Source organism: Vipera ursinii (genome assembly GCF_947247035.1).
Source record: "Vipera ursinii genome assembly, chromosome: 2".
NCBI lineage: Eukaryota > Metazoa > Chordata > Lepidosauria > Squamata > Viperidae > Vipera > Vipera ursinii.
The window spans coordinates 152,794,378-152,821,452 of record NC_139513.1 but is presented as its reverse complement, the minus strand read 5'-3'; the positions used below and the strand labels follow the sequence as shown (position 1 = coordinate 152,821,452).

Here is a 27,075-nt window from a genome sequence, read left to right as displayed (position 1 = left end):
CACTATAATAAACTATTAATAATAATAACAATCTAAAATTTACTCATAGGCTAAATGGAACTTTTTAGTCCCATATTTATTCTGAATATAATCTATCCATCTTCTCCAGACCGAAATGTATCTTTCTTGTGAATGAATTTTTATATTTTTAATCTGTTCTTACCTACAGTGAGTCTTTTGACTGGGGAAGCCTATAAAAGCTGCAAATAAAGAAAACTGAAGCTATCTTGGATATCATACAATACTGCATTAACATGTGATAATTGTAATAAATAGGGAAGGGGAGAAAAATATACCAGTTTTAGTATGAGCTGGCTGAATCTGCCATTCCTATATTCAGGTAGAAGTGCAATATCTCCAGTTGCTACAACATAGATCTTCAACTCTCAAAAATGAATATAACATGCCTACCTAAAAGAAAACCGTGTACAACATGAGTGGACTAGTGAAATGACGCAGAAAATGTAAGCAAAAGTGCAGCGAGATTTATTTTGCACCCGAAAATATGTGTGCACCTGTACGTATATGATTGATTGAATCTTTAAGAACAGCTGATTTCCAACTGAGACAGAAACAAAACAGGACCAACATACCTCGAAAATAATAAAGTCATATGAAGGGAAAAAAGTCACCACTGACCATCGCTCTATATAAAGAATATATTAAATAAAATACTCTATACATTTTTACATATTTTATAATTCTATTTTATATTTTATAATTCTATTTTGTATTTTATAATTCTAAAGAGAAAAACATACATTTTAAAAATTAAGTAGGATACGTAGGGGTATTTTTATTGCCATTCTATTAAGTCTATTTTAAAATTTATTTGTTTATTTCAAAAAAAAGAAGAATCCCTGCTTTATAGCTTGGTTCTGGGCTAGGTGGGTTCTTTCCATTTGAATCCTGCAAATATGAAGGTATAGGGAAAGAGAGGCACAGAGACAGAACAAACTTTTTGAGGCTGAAGTGCATGGAAAGTTCCCATCTCCTAAATGGGCAATTTTAAGAGATGTCACAGGCAACAGTATCAGAGGTCAAAGATCTAATGAAAAAGAAAAATGTCAAAGATGAACCTGGAATGACTTTGAGATCTGGTGAAAGATCTGACCCCCAAACTGCAAAGGAGGATCAAAAGGCCACAAGGCTGGAGGAGTCCAGGAACATGTTGTCCTCTTGAGATCATGTGAATATCTCAAAAAAGCAACAACTTCATAATTTGTTTAGGCTCCTGTGACTCAAGAAACTGCAAGAACTGCATGCCAAATTCATGTGATTGGTGTCACAGAAATCACATGTTACTATTTCAACTATTCCATTACCATTCTATCTTTTGAAACACTAAACAGATAGTCCTTGACTTACGACTGTGAATGAGCCTGGGATTATGGTTGTTAAGTCATGCCCAATTTTATGGCCTTTTCTGTGGCAGTCAGTAAGCAAATTCCACAATCATTAAACAAATATGGCGGTCATGGAGCAACCCTTTGCACTCAATGGGTGTTGTTTTTTTTGCAGGAAACACCAGTTTCTGGCAAAAGACATAATAAATTATAATCACATGACTGCAGGATGCTGGAAAAGGCTGTAAATGAGGAGCAGTTGCCAACTGCTCAAAATGTGATCACATGACCAAGGGGAGGTGGCTAGCCATCACTATCCTCGGCAATTGGCATTTGAGAGGAATTCCATCTCACTACATTGGGAGAAGTGATCTATAGCTCATTAAAGCGTCTGCCTTTTCATGCAATTTGTTAATTTGAAAAGGTGCTACCACAACTTTTTCCACAATTCTATGTCAAGAAGAAAGAGAGATTCTGGGGAATTAGGCAGAGAAAACACAACAGGGAGTTGGCAAAACCAGTGATTACCGTATTTTCCGGCATATAAGACAACTGGGCGTATAAGACGACCCCCTACATTTCCAGTTAAATTATAGGGTTTGGGCTATACTCGCCGTATAAGACTACCCCTCTTCCAACGCACACCAAATAAAAATGTAAAAACATCAAATTTGATTTTAATATGGTAATTTTAATTCAAATGCTAATGACATGCAGGTACTTAGTAGGAAAACTGTCACTTATAAACATAAGGCTGTTTGTCATCAAACATGTAAACATAAAACAGTGCAAGTAGATTAAACGTAATGATGATAATGATAATGATAATGATAATGATAATGATAATAATAATAATAATAATAATAATAATAAGAAGAAGAAGAAGAAGAAGAAGAAGAAGAAGAAGAAGAAGAAGAAGAAGAAGAAGAAGAAGAAGAAGAAGAAGAAGTTGGAAGGGACCTTGGAGGTCATCTAGTCCAACCCCCTGCTAAGGCAGGAAACCCTATACCATTTCAGACAAATGGCTGTCCAGTCTCTTCTTAAAAACTTCCAGTGTTGGAGCATTCACCACTTCTGGAGGCAGGTTGTTCCACTGGTTAATTGTTCTGTCAGGAAGTTTCTCCTTAATTATAGGTTGCTTCTCTCCTTGACTAGTTTCCATCCATTGCTTCTTGTCCTGCTTTCAGGTGCTTTGGAGAATAGCTTGGCTCCCTCTTCTTTGTGGCAGCCCCTGAGATATTGGACCACTGCTATCATGTCACCCCTCACCCTTCTCTTCATTAAACTACACATACCTAATTCCAGCAACCATTTCCTATTTTCCTAATTCACTTTTTCACTTTTCCTAATTCACTCTAAAGCTTTCCCTGCGCAGAGCCTTAAGTAACACCAGCTGCCTGCAATTAGTGCAGGTTCTCATCCCACCAGGCTTAAGGTTGAGTCAGCCTTCCATCCTTCCTAGGTAGGTAAAATGAGGACTCAGATTGTTGGGAGCAATAAGCTGACTTTGTAATAATGCTGCTTGTGGGGGGGTGTGAAAGCTCTAATAAGCAGGCATATACATAGAATGAAGGCTATTGCTAAGCACATTGATTTGTGCTTTAAATTGTAAGCCGCCCTGAGTCTTCGGAGAAGGGCAGGATATAAATGGGATTAAAAAAAAAGACAAAATGGAAGATCCGCTCCAGGTTTTCCAGCCAGCCCTGTCCCTAAAGTTTCAGCACCCGGCGTATAAGACGACCCCTGACTTTTGAGAAGATTTTCATGGGTTAAAAAGTCGTCTTATATGCCGGAAACTACGGTAGCTTTCCATATTGGGGCTTAATATTAGGGAACTCAGATTTGGGAACCACGTCTCAATATAATTGTAGGTATGATTATGTTGCCAGTCCAGGACAATGCACGGAGGCCAAAACCCAATACCTCACCACAACCACCACCAAGAATTTCCAATATTTTCAAGACAAACATTTATCATAATATAATCTATCATGGATCATAGCCTCTGCCATAATGAAGCTATTATTTTGTAAGGTGAAATACAACCCTCTGCTGTTTTTGCTGCCACAGGCCAACACAATTACCACTGTAGAAAATGCACTGTAGATGTGTTACAATATTCTTTTTTATTTTCATTCACTCACTTTCCCAATACCTTCAGGCAAAGTCTTAGTCTGTTTGATTGCTCATACTTGGGTCATAATTTTATTGAGCTGTTTGCTATCTGATCTCCACGAATTTTTTTTTGTTTAAGTCTCTCCTTACAAATATATCTCATAAGTGACATTTCAGTGATTATAATTGGAAAGCCGTTCTCCCTGAAGAGGAGCCCCATGGAAGACAGACAAGCAAGCAAGCAACATGATACAATAGTGTAGGGCAGGGATGTCAAACTCGCCATGTCATGTGACGTATTGTGATGTATTGTGAGTTTTTCCCCATTGCCGTAGTTGGGGTGGGCACAGATTCAGAATGACGCATCCAGCCTGCAGGCTGGCAGTTTGACACCGCTGGTATAGGGTATAGAAATAAACTGTAGCACAGGTGTCCTTGATTTATGTCCATTCCTTTAACAACCATTCAAAGTTGATATGGCCTCAGAAAAAGTCACATACAAGTGATCCCCAAAGTTGCAACCATCACACACACACTCACACACTCACACGTACCTATAGTCATAGGATCACAATTTAGGTGCTTGACAAGCAGCTCTTATTTTCTACATTTGCAGAGTCTTACAATTACGTGAATGGGATGTAGGACCTTCCCAGCCAGCTTCCAGCAAGTCTATTCCATTGGGGAAGCTAAATTTGCTTAATGGCCACCTGGCTCACTAAACAATTGGATGATTTGCTTAATAACCTTGGTAAAAAAAATAATAAAATCAGGTCTGGTCATGTGATAATAATTCACTCTGTGACTAGACTGACTAATGACAGAAATTCTGGTCTTAATTGTGGTTGTAAGTCTTTACCTAGTGTATACTTCCAGAAAACTGCAAAAAAAAACATATTTTAAACCAATAGGCAGCATTTTGCTAGCAACAGGATAAAATGAAATGGTGAAGACTATATTTTTTATGTGGATCGGACTTTATTTTTCAGCTGCGGATCAAAGGCTTTCCTTATTCTTGAATATTAAGCAAGCTCATGAATATAATTAATCCTTGTGCAGATGGATTCCCTTGGCCTTATCTAATTGTCTGAGATTAACCTACTTGACATCACTTATGATGAAAACTCTGTCCCTCCGGAGACAGATGTGTCTCAGATGCACAGCCTGCATTTTTTAAAAAAATAGTTGGTATCTTGCTTAAGCTAACAACTATTTAAGAAAAACATTATCCAAGCTTCTGTGTTAAATAACAGTCTGAATTCTTTGATAAACAATCAGACTGCTACTACACATACCATATCCAATTAAGAAGAAAGCTAGGCATTTCTTTGTTTAAAATATGTATATCCAAATTTAGGTATAGAAAGAGACTGATCTTGAAATAATAATGCTACTCTAAACCAAATTACACCTGCAAAACATCAGCCCCTATTAAGATGCTGGGTGTTGATGAACAATCTCCTTTTCTCTCTACTTATTAAGAAACCAGTCTTGGGTGGAAGAGTCCAAAAAGAGGAAACCTTCAAATAGAGGGCCATCCTGTAGGATGCATAGACACCCAATTTAAAATGATGATAGATTGAATTAATAATAGAAGTCTACATACAATCTATAATACAGTATGGCATGATGGCTCCTATAGAGTTGAGACAGATGCAGTTTTAAAATACTTTATTCCATTAGTTCAAACTGGTTATCAACAACCCCAGTAAAGCAAAATAAAATGAATGAAATAAAATAACAATTTCAAGCACAGCAATAATCAAAATGCCACTCAAAAGGAATAGCTACAAAACTGAATGATAATACACTTTAAAAAAATCTTGTCAAAAGTTTCTTAAAAGCCTCTCTCACACACATATGTAAGGTAGCCGGAGAGGGTATTATTCTATTATTCTTCTCTACGTTGATGGTTTCTGTATGAATTGGGACTACAGTTCTCATAACTCTTAGCCTATATGGCCATTAACTAGGTTTGTTTGAAATTCTGGTCCTAATATGCATGGGGGGAATTCAGTTTAGTTAGGCTCCCTGAGTTCTCCAACCTGATTACTGTCACCAAAAAGGCTCCATTTAATGTGCCCACATCTCAACCAACAGTAGGAAACAAAGCAGAATTGCACAGTGTGCATATTTGATTTTATAGTGTGGGAAATCATTCTTATGATACTTGATGCTCAGAAATGTTTTAGGGCTTAAAACTCAGTAGTGGGACTTTGAACTTAACATTGGAAATAGGCCAACCAAATAACGGCAGCCAGTAAAATATTGCTACTTTGCAGATGGCTCGTTCAATATCCATAATGGCACATTTTGCACAAGTAAAAAGCCTCCTTGGATGCTGGCTCATTTCACCTGTTGTAATAAAGACACGTTGCACTTGCCCCAAGAAAGGATCAGGCAGGTACACCAGATGAAACAAGGAAACATATTCCATGTTGTAGCTTAACCTAAGCATGCATGAACAGTATTTCATCTGAGGGCAGGAATAAACCAAAAATTGATTTTTTTAGTAGGGGTGTGGCTCCATCTTATCTTAAACCATAGGCCTAATCTATCTATGCTCCAACACAGGGGGCCCCAACCCCCAGGCCACGGACTGATACTGGTCCTCCTAGGCCTATTAGGAACTGGTCCACACAGCTGGGGATGAACACAGCTGTTCCCCAGCGATAGCATCACCAGCTCAGCTCCATCTCAGATCATCAGGCATCAGATTATCATAGGACAGCAAACCCTCCTGTAAATTGTGCATGCAAGAGATGTCGGTTGTGTACTCGTCCTCCTCTCCCTCCGTTTGTGGAAAAATTGTCTCCCACAATTGGTGCCAAAAAGACTGGGGACTGACTCACCATTAAAATTAATCTTTAGACCAAGGGTAGGCAACCGTAGCTCTTTTATGACTCGTGGACTTCCACTCCCAGAATTACTGAGCCAGCTGGCTCAGGAATTCTGGGAGTGGAAGTCCACGAGTCATAAAAGAGCCAAGGTTGCCTACCCCTGCTTTAGACTATAAACTGACCTTCTCTTTCTCCTCTGGTATCAGTCTTAGTTACCACAAGGAAGACATTGGGGATTACATTTCCTGATAGTCTTTTTAAGCAAATATAAAAGTTTTCTCAGACAATTTCATTTCCTGCTATATATGCTGTGTTAATGACCAAATCAATGCTATGGGCACTTATCCTCTAAACATTATGGATATTAATAAAAATATGAAAAACTCTCAAGGTAGGAATCTCGGACACATATTCAGGGCTACCCATTATAATCAAATCTCCAAACTGAACATTCCCTCCAAATGTTATGGCACATTTTATATACCATTACTACACAGGGAAGCAACAGGATATGGGGGGGGGAATAATTCTGATTTATCTATGTTATTGCATCAAATGTAATGATAACCCTAGGCTTGCCAGTAAATTCTACTAAAATCTTGTGCTACAATAAGGTTTCAAGAACAATATCCTATAAAACAGTTACTGTTTCAATTAAATCACTCCCATAAAAAACTAAGAGAATCAAGCATCACAACTTGCCATTGAGGTAATGATCAATAATTTTGGCCTTTGGAGCAATAGCTCCACTTTGGCATTACCTTAAATCCATTTTCCAAATGCCCATTTGTACAGTAATAGCTAAGCTAAGAATTAATTGATCAGATGCATTTACTCTGTTTCTGTAGGGATTCCAGCTTTGTCTTGGTTTTACGCAGAAAAAATGTCTCCACAGGCATTGGAAGGCTCTAGCGGTAAAAAAAAATTAAAAAAAAAATGAAGAGCAATGGGAGAAAGGTTTTGCTGCAAAGTTGTCCTGTCCTCCAAGTCACTGCATTGTGATGACACAGGACTGGAATCTTCAGGAGACTGATGGGGTCTCCCATTCACTGTTGCCATGATTTCCTGGTGTTCAATTTCTCTTGCCTAGTCAGTTATGTCTCAAAGATGTTATCTAAAAGAAGCAAAACATGCTTTGGATGTACCCTTCCCCAATCTTTCTGGTATCTTCCATCCCACACTGCTTTTTCCCAGTGTCTAACACACACACACACACACACACACACACACACACACACACACACACCATCTTGGTACGTTCTCGCTGCCCCATTCACTCCCTGATCTTTTCCTCATAACCCTAACCTTCCATCTTTAAAAAACAGTTTTCTACAAGCCAAATAATACCCACTGGCATGGCAACATTCATAACTAAGCTACTTTTTTTATTAAGCAACCACAAAGGCCGGATTTACACATAATGGCAGGCCATCATAAGGTTAGTATATTGTGTTCATCCAAAAATAAACTAAGTACACTGGCTAATGTGCTATGCCACCAAGGCTAACCAGTTTTCTAACCATAGTTAGAAGATGGGGAGTATGTCTCTGTACACAAGATATCCCTTTCAGATCTTATTGTAACATATTGGCCGGGGTACTTAAACCTATTTACAATATTATGCTAACCATTGTTTCTGTTGCTGAGTTGTGTTCTGTAAAAATGGCAAAGTTGTAGCAGGCTTTTTTTCCCTTTTCTTAAAAACAACATCTTTGTGGTTTATTTGGCTGCTTTAGCATTAAAATTTTGATACCAGATAAAACATCAATGTCTGAAGAATGTAAAATCAATCAGTTCCATTTTTTAAATTTCAGATAGAGAAACAACTGTTAAAAGTACACTATACCTATGAATTTCCATCAAAGCATGATTATTTTTACAATTGTTAATCAATAGAACAGTAGAGTCGAATCTTAAATAACTAACTTGTAAATAAATTGCAATTATTTTATTGGAGTTGCTTCCAAACATATCTTAAGTCTTAGACTTCACATTTATCAATGAATAGTTTTACTGAAGGGACACAAATATATAGGATGCTCACTCTTCCTTAACTGAGGTTAAGGGATTGAAAATGTTAGGTCTGCATCCATCCAGAATCTGCATTTACTGCTTTTGGAGTCGGGTTAAGTACTTATGGTACAATGTGTGCAATATTGATAAAATAAAAACAAGCCTTTGGGCAATGGTTTTCCAGTATAAATGTACTGATCCAATATAAGAAAGAAAGAAAGAAAGAGAGAGAGAGAGAGAGAGAGAGAGAGAGAGAGAGAGAGAGAGAGAAAGAAAGAAAGAAAGAAAGAAAGAAAGAAAGAAAGAAAGAAAGAAAGAAAGAAAGAAAAAGAAAGAAAGACCTGGAATAAAAGAATAAAATATAGCACCATGGAAAGTTATTAAAGCTCTTGCACAGTTTTTGTGTCTTATTCAGTATTTAATGAACTAAAAAAATGTAGGAGAATAAGATGTTTTGTTGAGAAATGCTTCAGCATGACTGTTTCTGGTATTCCAACTGCATGAAACTCTTCTGGCCTGCTTTGCGTTACATCTGAACAAAAGATGTGATTTGCTGTTTTATACAGGCCATCTCAAATGGGAACCCACAAGTAAGACTAGATATCCACATTCCCATCTTGGCAATGATTTGGAAGAAGCTGGTAGAAGCCCTTAGGATGCTCTCTCCAAGCTACAGCGATTAAGGGTAAAGAAGAAGCCCCTAGCTACGGTCACTTCTTCCCTTGCAAGGTCTTCCCTCACCTCCTTGATCACCACACAAAGTATCCCTTCTCTCCTCTGCTTCACTATTTGATTCAGGGGAATCTCTTTCCCCCTTCTATTCAGAACGCAGCTTCCCATGAGCACCAAGGAAGCGGCTGGGGTTTCAGAGTACTTTCTTCCACCAAATGAGCCGGCCGGTCCTTGTGCAGTTTCCAAGTGATCCATCTAAGGCAGGGGTGCCAAACTCAATTTCATTGAGGGCCGCATCAGCATTGCGGTTGCCCTCAGGGGGCCGGGTGGGTGTGGCCAGGGTGGGCGTGGCCTACTGGGTGGGCGTGGCCAGCTCTACATCGTTCGCCTCAAGGGTGCCTATGGGGGCCTGGGCAGGAGTGGGACAGATCTGAGGGTCTCTGGCAGAAGGAGGGTCTCTGGGCCAGGGCCAAGGCAGTGGGGGCCATTCCCTCACTGTTTCCAGGATGGCTTCGCGGGCCACATGAAACCACTTCACGGGCCGGATCCGGCCCCCGGGCCTTGTGTTTGACATGTCTGATCTAAGGAGAAGAGGGAGAAAGAGAAATGCTGCTTTTGCTGCTGCTGCTCAGGTGATTGCTTATAGTGGCAGCAGAGAAAATAGTGGCACAATTTTCACTCCTTCCTCTTTTTTCCCCTCCATCGCAGCGTCTACTAAGGCCCCGTGAAGCATGAAGCAAGGAGTAGGACAAGGTGGAACTGCCTCCTCTATCTGGGACTCAAACCGACTGCTTCCCCAGTTTGTCTGCCACCGTTCACATTCAAACACACACCCCTTTTTCCCCCACTTTCTTGAGATTGCTCTTACTAAAAAAAAAATCTTACTGGTAGATTGCAGGATGCTTCCGAGATGGTAATTTTCTATTTCTGAGATCACGCTCAGAAGCCCAGAAAAAGGCAGGCCGTTTTAATGAACCTCGGAGAGGGGTTGAGTTTGAATGAGTCCAAAACACTTTTTCCAAGTCATCTGTGAAGCTTGTACATAGCGCTAGTGACCAGGCCCACAGCCCTAATGAGCTCATTTCCAGCCTAGTACCTTAAGCAAGGGAGACAAAATGGAGATTGTGGAGGGTGTTTTGGAATACGATGTCAATTATGACCTTCATAACTGAAGCCATATCCCTTTTGTACAGGTGTAAACATATCCCCAGGGCTTCAATCGTATCACTTTTTGGACTTCCCCTTTGGATGCTCCTGATGTTTCCACTTCCATTCCACATTGCTTCTGTTTTCATGCAGAGGAAAAGCTATTCGGTTCTCCTGCAAGCAAAAGGTTATGGGTTGTGATTGCCAAGGCAGAGAAAAACTTTCTGACCTGAATTTCAGATTATCCACAAATCCAACAGACTGATATGGGACAAGAAGTCGCCAAATTTCAAAACCAAGTGAGTTGTTATTTTTTAAAACAAACCGGGCAACTCACTGGGATCTGCGTATGCCCAAGTGGGATGGAGAGGGACATTCAGAGGGGGGGGAAAGGCCCCTGCTTTCATCCCTTCTGCTGAGGTTGCCTCTTCATAGGTTGGTGGTACTGCTGGGGTGCTGGGCTGCTTTCGTTCAGCATTTCCCTGCTGCCCTTCAGTATTTGCGGGCTTGTTATTCACAGAGAGCTGCAAAATGGAAAGGAAAAAAATAGATTATTTTTTTTAAAAAAATGACCATCTTTCTTATAAATTTTACATGGGGAGAGATGGAGAAGAGAATCAAATGTAAATGAGGTCCAGGGATTGAGATGTAGGTCTGGGTGAGTTCTCCACAAACCTCCCAGCCTGGAATAAATGCAGGGGAGGGGGCGTATGAGCAGAAGCCTGTTTTTTCTGACCTTCTCTGGTTTTTCCCTACCCATTGAGAATGGTCAGTGGATTGATTGATCACATTTGCATACATCTACATCTTACATGAAGGTTTACAATAATGAGACTGTGTCTTGTCTTGGGAATGGGGTAGCCTTAATGCCCCGAATGAATTCTGTAAGAAACGACCAGTGTAAAAAAGATGTTGAGACTCTAGAAAGAGTGAAGAGAAAAGCAACAAAGATGATCAGGGGACTGGAGGCTAAAACATATAAGGAACGGCTGCTGGAATTGGGTATGTCTAGTTTAATGAAGAGAAAGGTGAAGGGTGACATGATAGCAGTGTTCCAATATCTCAGGGGCTGCCACAAAGAAGGAGGGAGTCAAGCTATTCTCCAAAGCGACCGAAGGCAGGACAAGAAGCAACAGATGGAAACTAACCAAGGAGAGAAGCAACCTAGAACTAAGGAGAAACTTCCTGACAGTTAGAACAATTAACCAGTGGAACAACCTGCCTCCAGAAGCAATGAATGCTCCAACACTGGACGTTTTTAAGAAGAGACTGGATAGCCATTTGTCTGAAATGGTATAAGGTTTCCTGCCTGAGCAGGGGGTTGGACTAGATGACCTCCAAGGTACCTTTCAACATCATCATCATCATCATCATTATTATTATTATTATTATTATCATCATCATCATCATCATCATCATCATTATTTGCATCAGGCATTCCTGCAGAATTCACGGTGGACTTTAAGATTAGGCATTTACCCTATTCTCAAGACAAGACACAGGCACATTATTAGGTCCTGTTCAGTGATGCTCCTGCTTTCCTGGCTTAGGGTTACTCAGGAGTATTGCTTCTGGAACTGTAACACTTGAGGAACATCTCCTGCATGACAAGTTCTAGGTTCTCTCTCTCCCATCGATCTCCATTTTCATTTTGTTTTGCTTAGTTATTATTTTTTTAAAAAATCCTCTGGTGTATTAAAAACACCTCAAATCAACTGGGGTCAGTGCTTTTTTTTTGTAAAAGAAAAAGGTGCCGGAACTCACACATGTCATACAACCTACTTTGCCTACCCTACAAGGTTCCATCCAAAAAAGGTGCCGGAACTCCGTTCTGAGCATTCTATGAGAAAAAAAGCCCTGACTGGGGTAATAATGAACAGAATGGTTCACAATGTACAGCAGCTACCATATGTCTGGTTCTCAAGCAGTGGGCCTTCCAAGTCTGAAATGGACTTGTAATTTTAGCTTTAGACAGGAAGAGCTATTACATTTACCAGAAAAGAATAAAAGCCTAAATTCAAGATACCTCCAGAGGAGAAAATTAAATTGAAGTAACAACCCTGTTTTCATGTCTCAGATAATCTGGAATGACTGCACCATTTTAAAGATAATTTATTTATTTAAAAAAAACCTGTGATTTCCTTCCAAGTAAATACATTATTTCACCTACTGCTGATCACAAATCATCAGGAACAGTTACTGACTGAAACCAAACATACATATTTAGTTTCCTTCTTACTGCTACACTGTACTTCCTGGAAATATTTTTTTTCATTAAGGTTGCTTGTCAATTATTTCAAGGGCCTTTCTGTGAGCCAATAGCAGCTGAGTGAAGGCACAGGAATCATGAAACTTGCAATTTATTTTATTTGTTAGATAGTCTTTCTTCAAGGAGCTCCGGAAGCTTTTATTAAAGGAAGGCATAATCTGATAGACATGAGTCTCTAATAGTGTCCCAAGTATCAGTGTCCATGGGTATCATCTAAAATTATATTGAAATATACCACATATACTCATGGATAAGCCCATCCTCTAGATAAGACATCTCTGATCTTTTTAACTGAAATACCATTTGAAACACACCAGTCAGGGATAAACTGACCCTCAAAAATTTTATATTTTAATTTTCACAATTAGCTTATCTGTCAGTGATGATGAATCTGCCATACTTCAAAGCCTCCAAGATCTTAATTTTTTTTAAAAAAAACACCCACACCCACCTCTCAACCATATAGACACTGTTTTAGGAAACAAAACGATGGGAAACAACAAGGGCTTTCTTTGAAAAAATGTATTCAAGCAAAGAAAATAATAAAAGAAAGGGTAGTGTAGAAAGATTGTACAAGAGTGGTTGGGATAGGGGGTTAAGGATGTGGGGGGGTTGTCTGATATTCTAAAAAATGGCAGCTTTGCAGGTGTATATATTTCCAAAGGCAGCTATTTTGTGACTAAAAAAGCTTCCCTAGTATATATTCTACTATTATATTAATGTCAGAATGCTGTTGACATTTTTCATTTAATTTGTGAAAGTGTTCATATTTAAATTTCCTAGATTGCTCTTAGTATTCTATGAGAGACCTAAAAAGCTGAACAGATTGGATAAAATCCATTTTTCTGTTGCTATAAAAGTCATAAGAGTATTTTCTTCTATTCCTCCTTTCAGAAAGGCAGCAGAAACCAAGAGAATGCCAGAATGTGTCTTAGTTTGGCCTGCAAAGGGGAAACAATGGCTCTCTGCATGTAACTGAATAATTCCCAGTTTAGCTAAGGATGTTTGGAGTTGCAGCTGAACAAAACCTAGAGGGAAGCAGACAAATTACCTGATTCTTCAGCCAGTTCAAAAAAAAAAGATCCTTGGATAGGAAAGTCACATCCCCCATATATTCATCAAAATATAGACAGTACTCCTTGATATCTCTACTTTAAATAACTGATTCAAATTCACAATCCTATTGACCTCAATCAGACTTCAATCCTGATTAGCCTGCCTAAAGCTGTTTGGGTTAAGTCACTACTGTCCATCACTTAGCAGCCGCATAAAGACAGAAAAAAATAAGATTGAACAAAGCCTCCCTGTAGCCACTTGCAGCCGTGAAATGACAAATTCTGTACAGATTATGCCAACTGAACACATTGCAGCTGAAAAAGCTGAGGCAATCAGTAGGTATTCAATATCAGAAACGCAACAAGAGGATAGCCCAGAACTGCGTCATTGTGCCGCTGCTGAGACAGGGCTGACCTAATTCAAAGGAACAAGTTCTTGGACACACGCAAATACCCTGGTGCTCACCAGGATTATAATAATCAAAATTCCCAGTCACAGCAGACCCTTTGGGGATTATAATTCCATAACTCTGGAGGGTATCGAGTGGCTAAAAGGAGATTTGGAAGGTCGGGATTGAGGAGAACAATGAATAGAGATTGTTGCCAAAAAGCTCTCCAATCAAAATGACCTGCTGTTCCTCAGTGAACACGCTACCATTTCATACATGCCATTGAGTAGCCAGAGAATTACAATTTGAATTCAAAATGTCAACAACCGCCAGCCACATTCTGTTGCCCAAGCCAGAGCTACATAATCCCTCTTCTGCGCATTATGATGCTAGGTGTACTGAATTATGGAATTGGTCATTTCATAATTTGAATTACTTAATTTTGAAAGAAGAAAATGATATATTAAATTGAACATCTGCAAACTGATGTATGTCTAGCCCGAGGGTTAAAAACATTTTTTAAAAGGAAAGGAAAATCCAGTGTGTCAGTCCCAAAATGGACGTTGGCTGCTGCACCTGTGATCTGCAGCTCGCTAAGTGAAGATGTATGCCTCTTCCTGAATTGCAGGTTCTGGATTTCGGACCTGATGCCGGTCCTTGTGGCGCCACAAGTAACAAAGCTGGAACTCCAGATAAAGGAGCACATATCATAAACTACAACCAACAATGGTTTAGAGTAGACCATTGTAAAATGCATCATTTATATTGTAGTTTGCCATCCAAGAGTCCTGAAACCTATCAGGGGCTCAAACTCAACAGACATTCAATTAGATGCTGCGGCTAAGTTGCCACGGCAACCGATTTCTTAGCATTGGGGAGAAACCAAAGCAAGCGTGGAGAAGCTGCCTGCCTTACGGATTCAGAACTCACTCACTCCCCTCCTCTCCTCTCCTTGCTTGGGGAAATAAAGATGATCTGTGGTTACGAGTAGTCAAGATTAGGTAGGGGGTAACCTTTCTAGGGCTCTTAATCTTGGTGGCAGCGCAGGGAGGCAGGGCGATCCGCCCTGTATTACTTGAATAAGAAATAGCTCTTCTTCCATCTCTGCTCTCCGCGCAGGGGTGGCTTACAGCAGCCCTGGAGATATATCAAAGAGAGCGATGGGAAATGGAGAAATCGAACGTAGAGGTCTGATCTGATGGGTTTAGGGGTATTTTAATGTTATTGTATTAATTGTATTGAATTGGGCTGTAATATTTAATATTTTTTTTTAAATTTTTGTATGTTGTATTTTATTGTATTGCCCTGTACACCGCCCTGAGTCCTTCGGGAGAAGGGCGGTATAGAAATTAAATTATTATTATTATTATTATTATTATTATTATTATTATTATTATTATTATTATTATTATTATTATTATTATTATTATTATTATTATTATTATTATTATTATTATTATTATTATTATTATTATTCGGCAACGTGAACGAAGCGCGCGAGCTCCTTGCTCCAGCTTGGACCTACCTTCCCCTGCGTCATCTTTTCCTGTTTAGTGACGCTCGTCGCTCGGCTCGGTATAAAGACCCCTTTTCACAGAGGAGGGAACGAGGCCAGCTGCTTCGGTTTCCTCTTTCAGCAGCCTGCTGAGCTAGGATTTGCTTCCCCGTGCCGGACGATGCTTCTGCCTGCGAGGACGCTCCTGCCTTCCAGCAACCTCTAAAGCGCGTCTCCCCTCTGATGGAGCTGGGGCGATACCATTGCTCAGCTTTTGAACGGGGGGCGGTGTGTGTGTGTGTGGGGGGGGGGGGAATGATGCTGAGGAGAGCCGGCTCAGGCAAGGAAGAAATAGAGAGAAAAGTAGGGGGTTACTTTTTTTTCTCCTTCCTTCCCTTCCTTCCTTCCTTCCTTTCTTTTTTTTTTTAAAAAAAGCTTTTTTTCCCCCTGGGCCTGATTTTGCAGAATCACAGTGCAAAGACAGAGCCAGGATGCAGCAGAAGGTCGAGGACCAGCCTTTTGCAGCGGGGGAACAGGAGGGGAGGAGGCGGTGATGCAGGGAGAGATGATGAAATGAGATGCGCTGAGAGGTACCGTTTTTTCCTGTGTTACTAACAGCTGCCCAGGGAGCAATTGGCAGCCCAGCCCTGGGGACTATTAGATTCCTCTGGCACATGAAAAAGCTCTGCTCATCAGAGACTGAAAGAGATCCCCGTTGCTTCTAGACTACCTTTTGCTCAGTTCAGTATATATCTCCCCCCTTTCTCTTCCTCCCTTACACAACTGATTCCTTTAGAGTCCTTTTCAAATGTTAGGGCCATGTGCATCTCCTTTTATTTGTAAAATCATAGGCCAACGGCTTTGTGGCCTAGAGGCATCATTGACTCCCTTCAGGCAACCCACAGTGTGACTTGTTGCCAATCCCATAAATTACGTTCCTGACTTTATTTATACAGTTTTAATAGGCTGGCATCTCAGGTAGATTCTGGGTGGTGTGTGCAAGGGTCAGAAACACGAAACCATGATAAATAAACCCAGGTATCCAGGGATAAGCAACAACCCCACTCATCAAAAACAAAAGAAAATGGAAAAAAAGAAGAAGAAACCATACCATAGCTACTCAATAACAGCAGAGCTCATCTAGCTTTCTGACTCAAACATCTGTGGAAACAGCCAAGTCTTTGATGCCTCTGAATCTCCAGGAAGATGCTGTTCCATAGAACAGGTAGTGTACTGCCACTGAGAAGGTGCAACCAAAGAGAGCAACAAGATGACATTGTGTTAGAAGGGATCAAGAGCATGTCCTGTCTTCTAAATCTGGTGGAGCAAGCTAAAAAGACAGGAGAAAGGCAGTAGTGCAAAGTACCCTGGCCCCCACCATGTAGGTTTTGTTGTACTTGTTTATTCACTGTGAACCATCACCTTCCAGTGAGAACACCCAACAAGAGAAGGGCCAGCATACCTCTCCCCTTTCAAGGTCTGGCCCTAATCTTGAGTGTTGGTTAACAAAATTATTGGGATTGCCAAAGAGCCATTAGTAAACAGCCCAGCCAAAGAATCCCTAAGACAGGCAAGAAACCAGAAAATAAACTGACAGCAAACATTACTCCTTACTAGCACTGAGGATGTTACCTAGTTAGGGTAATGAAATGTTTGCAAGAAAACAAGCAAGCTCAGAGAGCATCAAGGAACCCTCATTATTGGGATTATTTGAATTCTATATACCAGTCTCTTCCAATAGGGCAGGGGGTCTTCAAACTTGGCCCTTTTATGACTTGTGGACTTCAACTCCCAGAATTCCTCAGCCAGCGTGCCTGGGTGAGGAATTCTGGGAGTTGAAGCCCACAAGTCATAAAAGGGCCAAGTTTGAAGACTCCTGCAATAGAGTAGGATTCAGCCAGTTCACACCAGTTCGGCAGAACCGGTAGCTAATGTTTTGTTGCCTGGGTCCAGAATGCACTTCCGAAAGCGGCATCCACACATATTTGAATCCCACCACTGGGTACCCATGAGATGTGATGGATTTCAGTTCTCATAACCCTTGGCCACCATTGCTGTTCTGTCTCAGGCAATACACTATTAGACTATTTCTCCTTCTCCAGCTTTATGTATAAGTGCTTTGTTAACAATACAGCCTTTTGTTCTGGCCTCTTCAAGATTTTTTTTTCCATCTCACCTTTTTTCCCAATTTCCCTGGTGCGTGTCATCTTGTTTGCAAAGTAGAAAGCTGTGTTTTATTTACATTTATACAGTGATCTTATCTGTAATAGCTATGCGTTGAATTTTAATGACACTCAGACAACTGCAGCACAAACAATATAATAGAGCAATGTGAACAAAAAAATGACATAAGAGAATCTAAAGAGTAACATAAAACAGTTTGCAAGCGTGCAAATTCTTCACCTTCATCAGATAACAAAGTAAACAAATTAATGAGGCAGAGATACAAATCACTGAGGCCAAAGACAATGGAATTTTAGACTCAGTCTTAAGATGGAATTTAGAGGGGGAAAAAGTGCCAGATGGTCATATTAGCTTTTGCTGGGTAGTGTGATGATTAACCAGTGCATGAGTCTTTGTGGATCAAACAAACAAACAATGGATATTTGCCAAAATATTTTTTTTGTCATTTTAACATCGGGTTGTTATTCAGATCTGACTCTAATTGGAGGCACTGCAAAACTGTGGCCCATATTGCAATTAAATTACATATGTAGGCCTGTCTGATATTAAGCTGATATCTGTAATCAGCTGGATTTAATAAAGTGGTATCTTCATCTACCCTAGGCTATACTACTGCAATGTGTTCTATATGGGGCTTCCTTTGAAAACTACTCATAAACTACAGTTGGTGCAGAATACCGTTCTACACTCACTCACTCCTATTATTAGGTGATAGCCATCACAGCTGTGTGACACCTAAAGCATTGGATTCCCTTAGACTTCTGGGTGTCATTCAAAGTGCTCTGTTGATCTTTAAAGCTCTACATAATTTAATCCTAAGAACTTGCTGGCCTGTATCCTCCAGTCAGAACAAACCCATTCAGCATTCCCATTCCAAGGCAAAAGATTGATAGTTCTTCAAGATACTTGGATTTGGAAGTGGGGGTTCTTCTGTGATGGCTTCCCCTTTCTGGAATGGTATTCCCTCTGGAGGTTATCTACCTTGCCATCCTTATGAAAAGCTGCCAAAGCAAAGAAGAAAGGGGATCAAACAGCGGTTATGCTGTCTTTTCAAACTCCAGCTTTCCCATCAAAAACATGCACATTGCTTATTGCCTTTGAACGTCAGTGATGGCTATTTTTTTTTCCTTTTGGTCTTATCTCTTCCTTCTGGGAAAGCTTTCCTGTGTTGTAAGACACTTATGTAAAATTAAATAGGACAAGAGCACTTCTTTGTCAGGCTGGGTGAAAAGCTGGTGTGCCTCCTAAAGTGTTTCTTTTTTAAACAACAATTTAATACAGGGCTGAGAATGACTGGCCCAAAGTCACCCAACTGGCTTCTGTGCCTAAGGAAGGACTAGAATTTGTAATCTCCCAGCTTCTAGATTGGCAACTTTTTACCAAACTGGTTTTGGTAATTACAAACACAGAAGTCCATTTGTGAATTCTTGTTCCTCTGAAGATCTTTTTCAAGCAGGTGGGGGTGGGGAAATCTCACCTATTCCTCTATTTTTATTCCAAAATTTGTGTTGGAAATTAAGCTACTGCTTCAGGGACAGAGAATCAACTGTACATTCATCAGGGAGCGTTCTGCAGTTCTTATGAGCAATTTGCAGACCATCTGGAGCCTTCTGCATTACAACCTCTACCAAATATATCCCCTGCTGCTTTTGAAGCCTAATCACAAGCCCTGTCACCACTCATCAACAGAATCAGGCCCCTACCACAGCGCACTAAAGAGCTGCTTGTCTGAAACTGATTCTTAAATGGAGAAAGCATTTCATCTCACAGCCCAGAGTAATCATAGCATTAGCATGAGAATGGAGAAGGTGAGAAGAGCGTCACTTTTTAAAATCCTCCCATAATTAGATAGGAGGAAGAATGTGGGTGTTAATGTGGTGGGTGGATGGGTGCACCAATTCAGCGGGAAAGAGACAAGGGAAATCCCTTCTAAAATTTTGACAAGAAAACTGCAGAGACTTGTCCAGTCATCGGGAGTCAAAAACTGACTCAAAGGCACACACACAAACAAACAAAAGCTTAACCAGAGGCTGTCTTCCCTCACAGAGGAAATACCTCTGAGTAAAAGGATAAAAAAAATCCAACGCATAACCACAAGCCAGAATAATCCAAAGCCAAATTTTGAAACCTTGGGCAAGGAAGGGTAAGCTAGCAACACACTAAGGACAGAATCCGACCCAATGCATGTTGAAGCCAATATCTCTAACACTTATAACCACCAAATTATTCATTAGATACTCCAGTTGTCCCTCAGAAGAATACCTTGTCCTTCAATGCAATTCAGGAGATTTTGTTTAGTTATGCAGGCAAAATAAGGGTTGTCTCTCCAAAGATGGATGAAATGGAATGGAATGGAATGGAATGGAATGGAATGGAATGGAATGGAATGGAATGGAATGGAATGGAATGGAATGGAATAGAATAGAATAGAATAGAATAGAATAGAATAGAATAGAATAGAATAGAATAGAATAGAATAGAACCTTGGAGATCTTCTAGTCCAGCCCCCTGCTCAAGCAGGAGAATCTTTACCATCTCAGACAAGTTACTGTCTAGCCTCTTTTTAAAAATCGCCAGTGATGGAGCGCCCACGATTTCTGGAGGCAAGTGATTTCACTGGTTAATTGTCCTCAATGTCAGGAAGTTTCTCCTTAATTCCAAGTTGCTTCTCTCTTTGATCAGTTTCCAAACATTGTTTCTTGTCCTGGCCTCTGGTGCTTTGGTGAATAACGTGACTCCCTCTTCTTTGTGGCAGCCCCTCAAATACTGGAATACTGTTATCATGTCTCTCCTATTTCTTCTTTTTTTTAGACTAGCCAAACCCAAGACTTGCAGCTGTTCTTCATATGTTTTAGTCTCTAGGCCTTTGGTCATCTTAGTTGCTCTTCTCTGAATTTTTTCCAAACTCTCAACATCTTTTTTGTGATATACTGACCAAAATTGGTTGCAGTATTCCAGGTGTGGTCTTACTAGGGTTTTTTAAAGTGGTACTAATATCTCGCATATTGATTCTATGCCTCTGTTTAGACAACCCAGGATTATATTAGCTTTTTTGGCTACTACTACATACTGCTGGCTCATGGTTAAGTGATCGTCCACTAGGACTCCAAGGTCCCTCTCATAGTTACTGTTTTTAAGCCAGGTCTTGCCCAATCTGTACTTGTACCTTTGGTTTTTCCTGCCTAAATGTAAAACTTTGCTTTTCTCCACATTAAAACTCTTTTTTTTGTTGGATAGGGTCCATTGTTCAAGTTTGTCAAGATCTTTTTGGATCCTGAGTTTGTCTTCTGGGGTGTTGGCTACTCCTGCCAGTTTGGTGTCATCTGCAGATTTGATGGGTTCCCCTTCAATTCCCTCATCTAAGTCATTGATGAAGATATTGAAGAGTACAGGGCCTAAGACGGAATCTTATGGTACTCCACTGCTTACTTCTCTCCATATGGATGTAGTGACATTGAGGACTACTCATTGAGTACTGTTTGCCAGCCAACTACAGATCCATCTGGTGGTGATGTTATGTATTCCACCTTTTTCTAGCTTACCAAGGGGTAGGTTGTGGTCTATTTTATCAAATGCCTTACTGAAGTCTAAGTATACTACGTCCACAGTATTTCACTGGTCTATTAGTTTAGTCACTTTATTAAAGAATGAAATAATATTGGTTTGACATGATCTGTTTTTAACAAACCCGTGCTGGTTACTAGTTACAACTTTGTTTGCTTCTAGTTGTTCGCAAATCTGTTTTTTGATTATCTTTTCTAGGATCTTCCCAGATATTGATGTTGAACTGATTGGTCTGTAGTTTCCTGGGTCCGTTTTTTTTTTCCCTTTCTTGAAGATAGCAAACACATCAGCACTTTACCAATTCTCAGGTACTTCTCCAGTGCTCCAAGATAGATCTAGATCATTTAGGAAATGCTTTAATAAATAAATATTTTATTTTATTTTTAATTCCATTTATATCCCGCCCTTCTAAAGGATACTTCTTCTTTATCCTCAATCTGAATTTTGTTGCGTAATCCAGGAATGCAACTCTGACATTAGTGGTAGATAGGAGATTGGTACATACTAGATTAGATCAATTCCATATTGCTGGAACTGGTGACAAATAAAAAGTCACCCATATGAATACTGCACAAATCAGCCACATGGAGTATTGGGAATAGTTTATGAAGCCACAAGAATACAAAAATTCAGTGTCCAAGATAATAATTGATTGAACAATGCTGGAGAAGGGTTAAGATTGCAAGCAAGCAAGGGAAAGACAGAGTGAGGAAGCAAAAGACACAGAGAGATGATGAATGAGGGGGAAAAAGGGAATGAAAGAGAGATATAGCCAAATGATAGGCCATAGGTGAAAAGCAGCTCCATATCTGCAACCTGATGTTCTGACAACTTGCAAGAGTGAGAGATAAGTCAGTGTAAGGCAGATAGAGAGCAAGAGGTAGAGAGCATCAGAGGATTCACTGTCCTGTGTTCAAGGTTTTAACAGTTACAAAACCAGGTAAGTAAGACCATCTTGTCATCTCCTCTGCAGCCCCATCTTCTTCAGGTAAGGGAGAATGTGATGTTTTCCCCTTTGGCAAATGAAATTCAATGTATTTGGAGGGGGGGGATGAACCCCACAGATACCACTTTGCTTAACTTGTCCTGAGTTAAATCTGTAAGAACAGCAGCAGTTGCTGGCCTCATCCCAAGACAAAGTAGGGTTCAGCGAGCAAAGCAGAACAATTGAAGCTAACATACCTTTCTGCCAATTTAAGGACTAGAAAATTTCACAATACCGTAATATAGCTGTGGAGGGAAAGGCTTTAACATCAATCTATTCTGTGAGTCATAATAGATCTGTTAGTCTTTTACTTAGTCTTGGTTGTTTTCACTGCCATAGATTATAATAGCTACATTTCTAAAATCTGGATTAACCATTCCTGATCTCCACCCTACCCCAGCCCCTTTGCAATGCTGTTAGTTGTATTTAATGTCTTTTGTAATCAACATTATTCTTTTGTTCAACTAAGAAACTTTAGCTGTAGAGATTTCATTTTACAGAAACTATTTGTTGTCATTTTAAATTCTTGAATATTATTTCCACCGTCGAAACTTGACATAAATATAAATATATTCTTAACATTGGATAGATTGGGGGGTGAACCTCACCCTTCAGGGTGTGGTAGCGAATGAGATGGGATTATCATATTGTATAACCTCATTCTTAAAACAAGACACTCCCCATAATTAATTATTCTGCCACTTTTCCTCAATAACTTCCTGTGATTAAATTTGAACTTATTACCTTCCGATATCAGAAACAAGAAATATTAATTCAATCTCTTTTTTGTACCTGATTCAGGAGTAAATTTATTGGGGAGAGATGCACCAGTAGAATTTGGATTGGGAATTCATTTTGGGGAAATGACAATTCTAGTTTTAACTGAACAAGATGAAACAAATACAGATCCAATCATATGGACTAAGGAGGGAAATCGGGGTAGATTGAAAATTCAGCCCCTAGTAGTAAAAATTTAAAAATAAGGTGAAGTAATGAGACAGCAGCAATATGATATTCCAACGGAAGGGCAGAAAGGACTGTGCCAGTAATGGAAGGGTTATTAAGAGATGGACTAATTGAGCCTTCCTTATAATACTCTTATTTTGCCAGTTAAAAAGCCAGATGGCAATTGGAGAATGGTCCAAGATTTATGCCTCCTGAACTCAATACTGCAAACTAGGCATCCAGTAGTACCTAATCCATATACACTGATGGGAAGAATACCTCCTGAGCATAAGTGGTTCAGTGTGGTAGATTTAAAGGATGCATTTTGGGCCTGTCCTCTGGCAAAACAAGAAATCTGTTTCCCTTTGAAAATCCCTACATGAAAAGGAAATCCCAGTACCTATGGACAGTGTTACCACAAGGTATTCACTGAGTCTCCAAATTTATTTGGACAAGTATTGAAACGAGTGTTGGAAGAATTTCAACTAATGCCAAATACAAAATTGTTACAGTATGTGGATGATCTATTGATATCAGGGTTAAAGAAACCCCACAGATAAGATTAAAAAATCCACAGATAAATTTCCAAACTTCCTGGGAGAAAAGGGACTTAGGGTGTCTAAGTCCAAATTACAATATGTAGAATCAGAAGTAAAATATTTGGGTCATTTGATTAGTGAAGGGAAAAGGTGCATAATACCCTCTTGGATAGAGGGAATTTTAATGCAATCTCTTCCCGTCTCTAAAAGAGGACTTAGAAAGTGTTTGGGTTTAACAGGATACTGTACATTAAGGATAGAGGACCATGCTTCTAAAACGAAAGGATTGTATTTAACATTGATTGAGGAAGAACCTGACAAATTGAAATGGTCAGAAGAAGAAACTAAAATGTTTGAGGACTTGAAATTAGAACTAGAACAAGCCCCTCTGTTAAGCTTACCAAATTTAAAGAAACCAGTCATCTTCTAAGGTAGAGAGGGCCAATGCAACTACAAAACAAATGTTGACTAAATTAATTATGGAACTAAACCTACCTTGGACTAAGGTTTTGTCTCTAGCTTTGTTGAGAATGAGAACCAAACATAGAAAAGATTTGGGGTTATCGCCATGTGAAATGCTACTTGGACTAACCTATTTGGGTAGAGAATCTGAATTTCCAACATTGGAAACTAAAGTTAAGGTACTAAGGAATTATGTACTGGGCTTGTCTTCTGCTCTCTCTCTCTTCTCAGAAAGCAAGGCCTACTAGCCCAGACACCTCCCTTGGAGTTTGCTGTCCACTAGTTCCAACCTGGTGATTGGGTCCTAATAAACAGCTGGAGTGAAGAGAAGTTTAGTCCAGCATTGGATGGGCCCTACCAAGTCCTCCTGACAACTGAGACAGCAGTCCGGACAGAAAGAAACAGGTTGGACACATTACACCAGAGTGAAGGGATCTGTGGAAGAACCTAAGGAGTGGAGGGTTCATCGAGGACAAGGCTCATTGAAGTTCACTAAATGTGGTAATTATATAATGGAGATGTACTAGTTTGGGTATTGTTGTCTCTTTTTATTTTTATTGCAGGACTCATCATATACCTTTGGAAAAAGAATTGGCAAATCCTGCTTTGTCATTTTGGAGAAATATTTAAATCTCCAATTGGAGGGAAATTCAGCCCTATTCCAGACAACTTGACTTAATGATTGTTCGACTTGAAGAAATAATTATTTTGGTATTAGTGATAAGTTTATATGTACTTTTGATATTCTTTTTCAAGAATCAGTGAATGCCTTTGTTCTGTGGCGTTGGGGGAAAATGGCAGAGGAAATTGAGCTCCATCCTTTGATGCCTCGTGTTGGTTTTGTGATTGCAATTGTGAAACCAAATGTTGCTATTATTGCTGTGATTGTGGGATAAATGTGCAAAGGGCTACGGTACTCCTAATAGAAGCATTATACTTCATACTATCCTCAGAATGAGGGTGCAGATACAGAGATAGGGGTTCCACTACAACCAAATCTTAATTCTGTGGTCCTGGGAGAAAATAAATATTGTGACACCCTGCAGCCTTGAATGGATAGATCTTATGGAACTTCTGGAAATATGGGATTAATACTAAGAAGTTGTATAATAAGTTGCCTAGTACCATTCAGGAATACAGAACATGTAATGAAAGTCAAACGTTGTAATGTGGAAATTAGGACCACATCTGAAATCCTCAATACAACCATAGTAACAAATTTAAATGGCAATGTCACTTTGAGTTTTGGAATGGTACAAAGGAAAGGAGTGCCCAGGATGGAGTGATATGCGATAAGGTATGGTAAGGTAAGGTAAGGTAAGGCAAGGCAAGGCAAGGCAAGGCAAGGCAAGACAAGACAAGATAAGATAAACCTTTATTGTCCTGGGTAAATGTTCCCCAAACGTTAAATATCAATAAGAAATCAAATAGGACTAGTTTGCAACTAATAAAGGATAGAGTCAATCCAAGCTACCAGAATAACCAGTGTAATAAAATATATATTATACTGATCAATTTTACAAAGGAAGAGGGTTTGGTGAACCGAATTTATGGTTTTGGAATTGAAGTCTCTGGAATGGATTCTTTAGGGACAGTAAAAATAGAAATAACAGATATGGGGAATAGAAGGAAAGGGAAGAGAAATAACAAGAAGAAGGAGAAGGAGAAGGAGGAGAAGAGGAGGAGGAGGAGGAGGAGGAGGAGAAGGAGAAGAAGAAGAAGAAGAAAAAGAAAAAAGAAGAAGAAGAAGAAGAAGAAGAAGAAGAAGAAGAAGAAGAAGAAGAAGAAGAAGAAGAAGAAGAAGAAGAAGAAGAAGAAGAAGAAGAAGGGAAAAGTAAGGGAAGGGATTCCTCTTCCCTGAACTCTTCGGAAAATGTATCACTAAAATTGGAAGTATACCTTTAGGGAGTTATGAGAAGTGTATACAAACCAAAGATGTAACAAATACCAGTGTTACTCATATTGAAATTTTCAACATTTCAAGAGGCATACAATTGAAGGAGGGTTTTTGGTTTCTGTGTGGAAGAAGGGGATATAAAGTATTGCCACCAATTGGAAAGAGTCTTGTACCAAAGGCTGGATTGTCCCTTAGGAAAATAAGGGAAAAATATAAATGGCTGCCTGATTGGGATTGGGGAATTTTGAAGTCGATTGGAATTTGAGGTCAATAGTAACAATAATTTTATACAGTGTTGTCCCTTGATTGTTATCTGTTTTAGACTCAGTGGTTGTTCAAAGGGAGAAATGAAGTTAAAAAGGTTCAAATGATGTTACAATGGTTTCAAATGTATTTGACTTGTGGAAAATTCCACGTACGGCAAAAGAAAAAGGTTAGATTGTGAAATATAACATAATAAATTGTAATTTTCCATAATATAGTCTAGTATATAGCTTATGAATGACATATTATCCAATTTATATGAGATGTATTTTTGTTCTGCTAAAGTTAGTCTTTTAACTTTATTACATAACTTTACTACATAACCAAAGCACAGCCATGTTTAACTGCATGAACTCTGCTAAGCAGTAATATACATAGCTTCTGGGTGGAGGCATGTAAGGATAAACAAGGAAATTGATAAGGAAATACCAGAGAGGTGAGCAATGAAGGGGCGGGGTGCTTAGCAAGTTTGGGTGACAAGAATGGCTTAACTAACTTTAAGTGTTTAGTTATGATGGCATATTATAGGCGGATTGGCAGCACGTGACTGAACTGGGCCTATCAACTGGGCCTGGGGAGAATGGACAAGCGGCAGGTGATAAAACTGTATATAAACTGCTGAGATCTGTTAGAAGGTGTAGTCTCTTACTTGCATGTACTGAGATCCAGTAGCCTTTGCAAACGCTTTAATAAACTGTTTTGTTTTCCAACAACCTCAGAGTCAAGTTATTACCCTTCACAAAGTGATCAAGTAAGATTTCATCTAAATATCCCTCCACCTTGGATATAAAGGTGAAAATGATAAAAGAAAGAACTTCTTTAGTTGTTGCATCACACCTGAAGAATGCCCTACAACCATGCTGGTGAACGTATGGCATGCGTGTCACAGGTGGCA

At 39.5% G+C, this 27,075-nt stretch overlaps 1 protein-coding gene across 2 annotated transcripts in view; it reads right to left on the bottom strand.

Moving 5' to 3' along the window:
- Nucleotides 1–27,075, bottom strand: part of FAIM2 (Fas apoptotic inhibitory molecule 2) — a 97,654-nt gene that overhangs the window by 30,462 nt on the left and 40,117 nt on the right. Inside the window, exons 1-2 of one of the 2 annotated variants that reach the window (XM_083352476.1) lie at nt 15,371–15,598; nt 10,470–10,656 (exon numbers count right to left, since the gene is read on the bottom strand). In XM_083352476.1, coding sequence (XP_083208602.1) covers nt 10,470–10,656; nt 15,371–15,385 — 202 coding nt within the window. In that variant the 5' untranslated portion in view covers nt 15,386–15,598. Of the gene's footprint in view, nt 1–10,469; nt 10,657–15,370; nt 15,599–27,075 lie in introns of those variants that run through there. The other variant, XM_083352475.1, reaches the window with a different exon arrangement.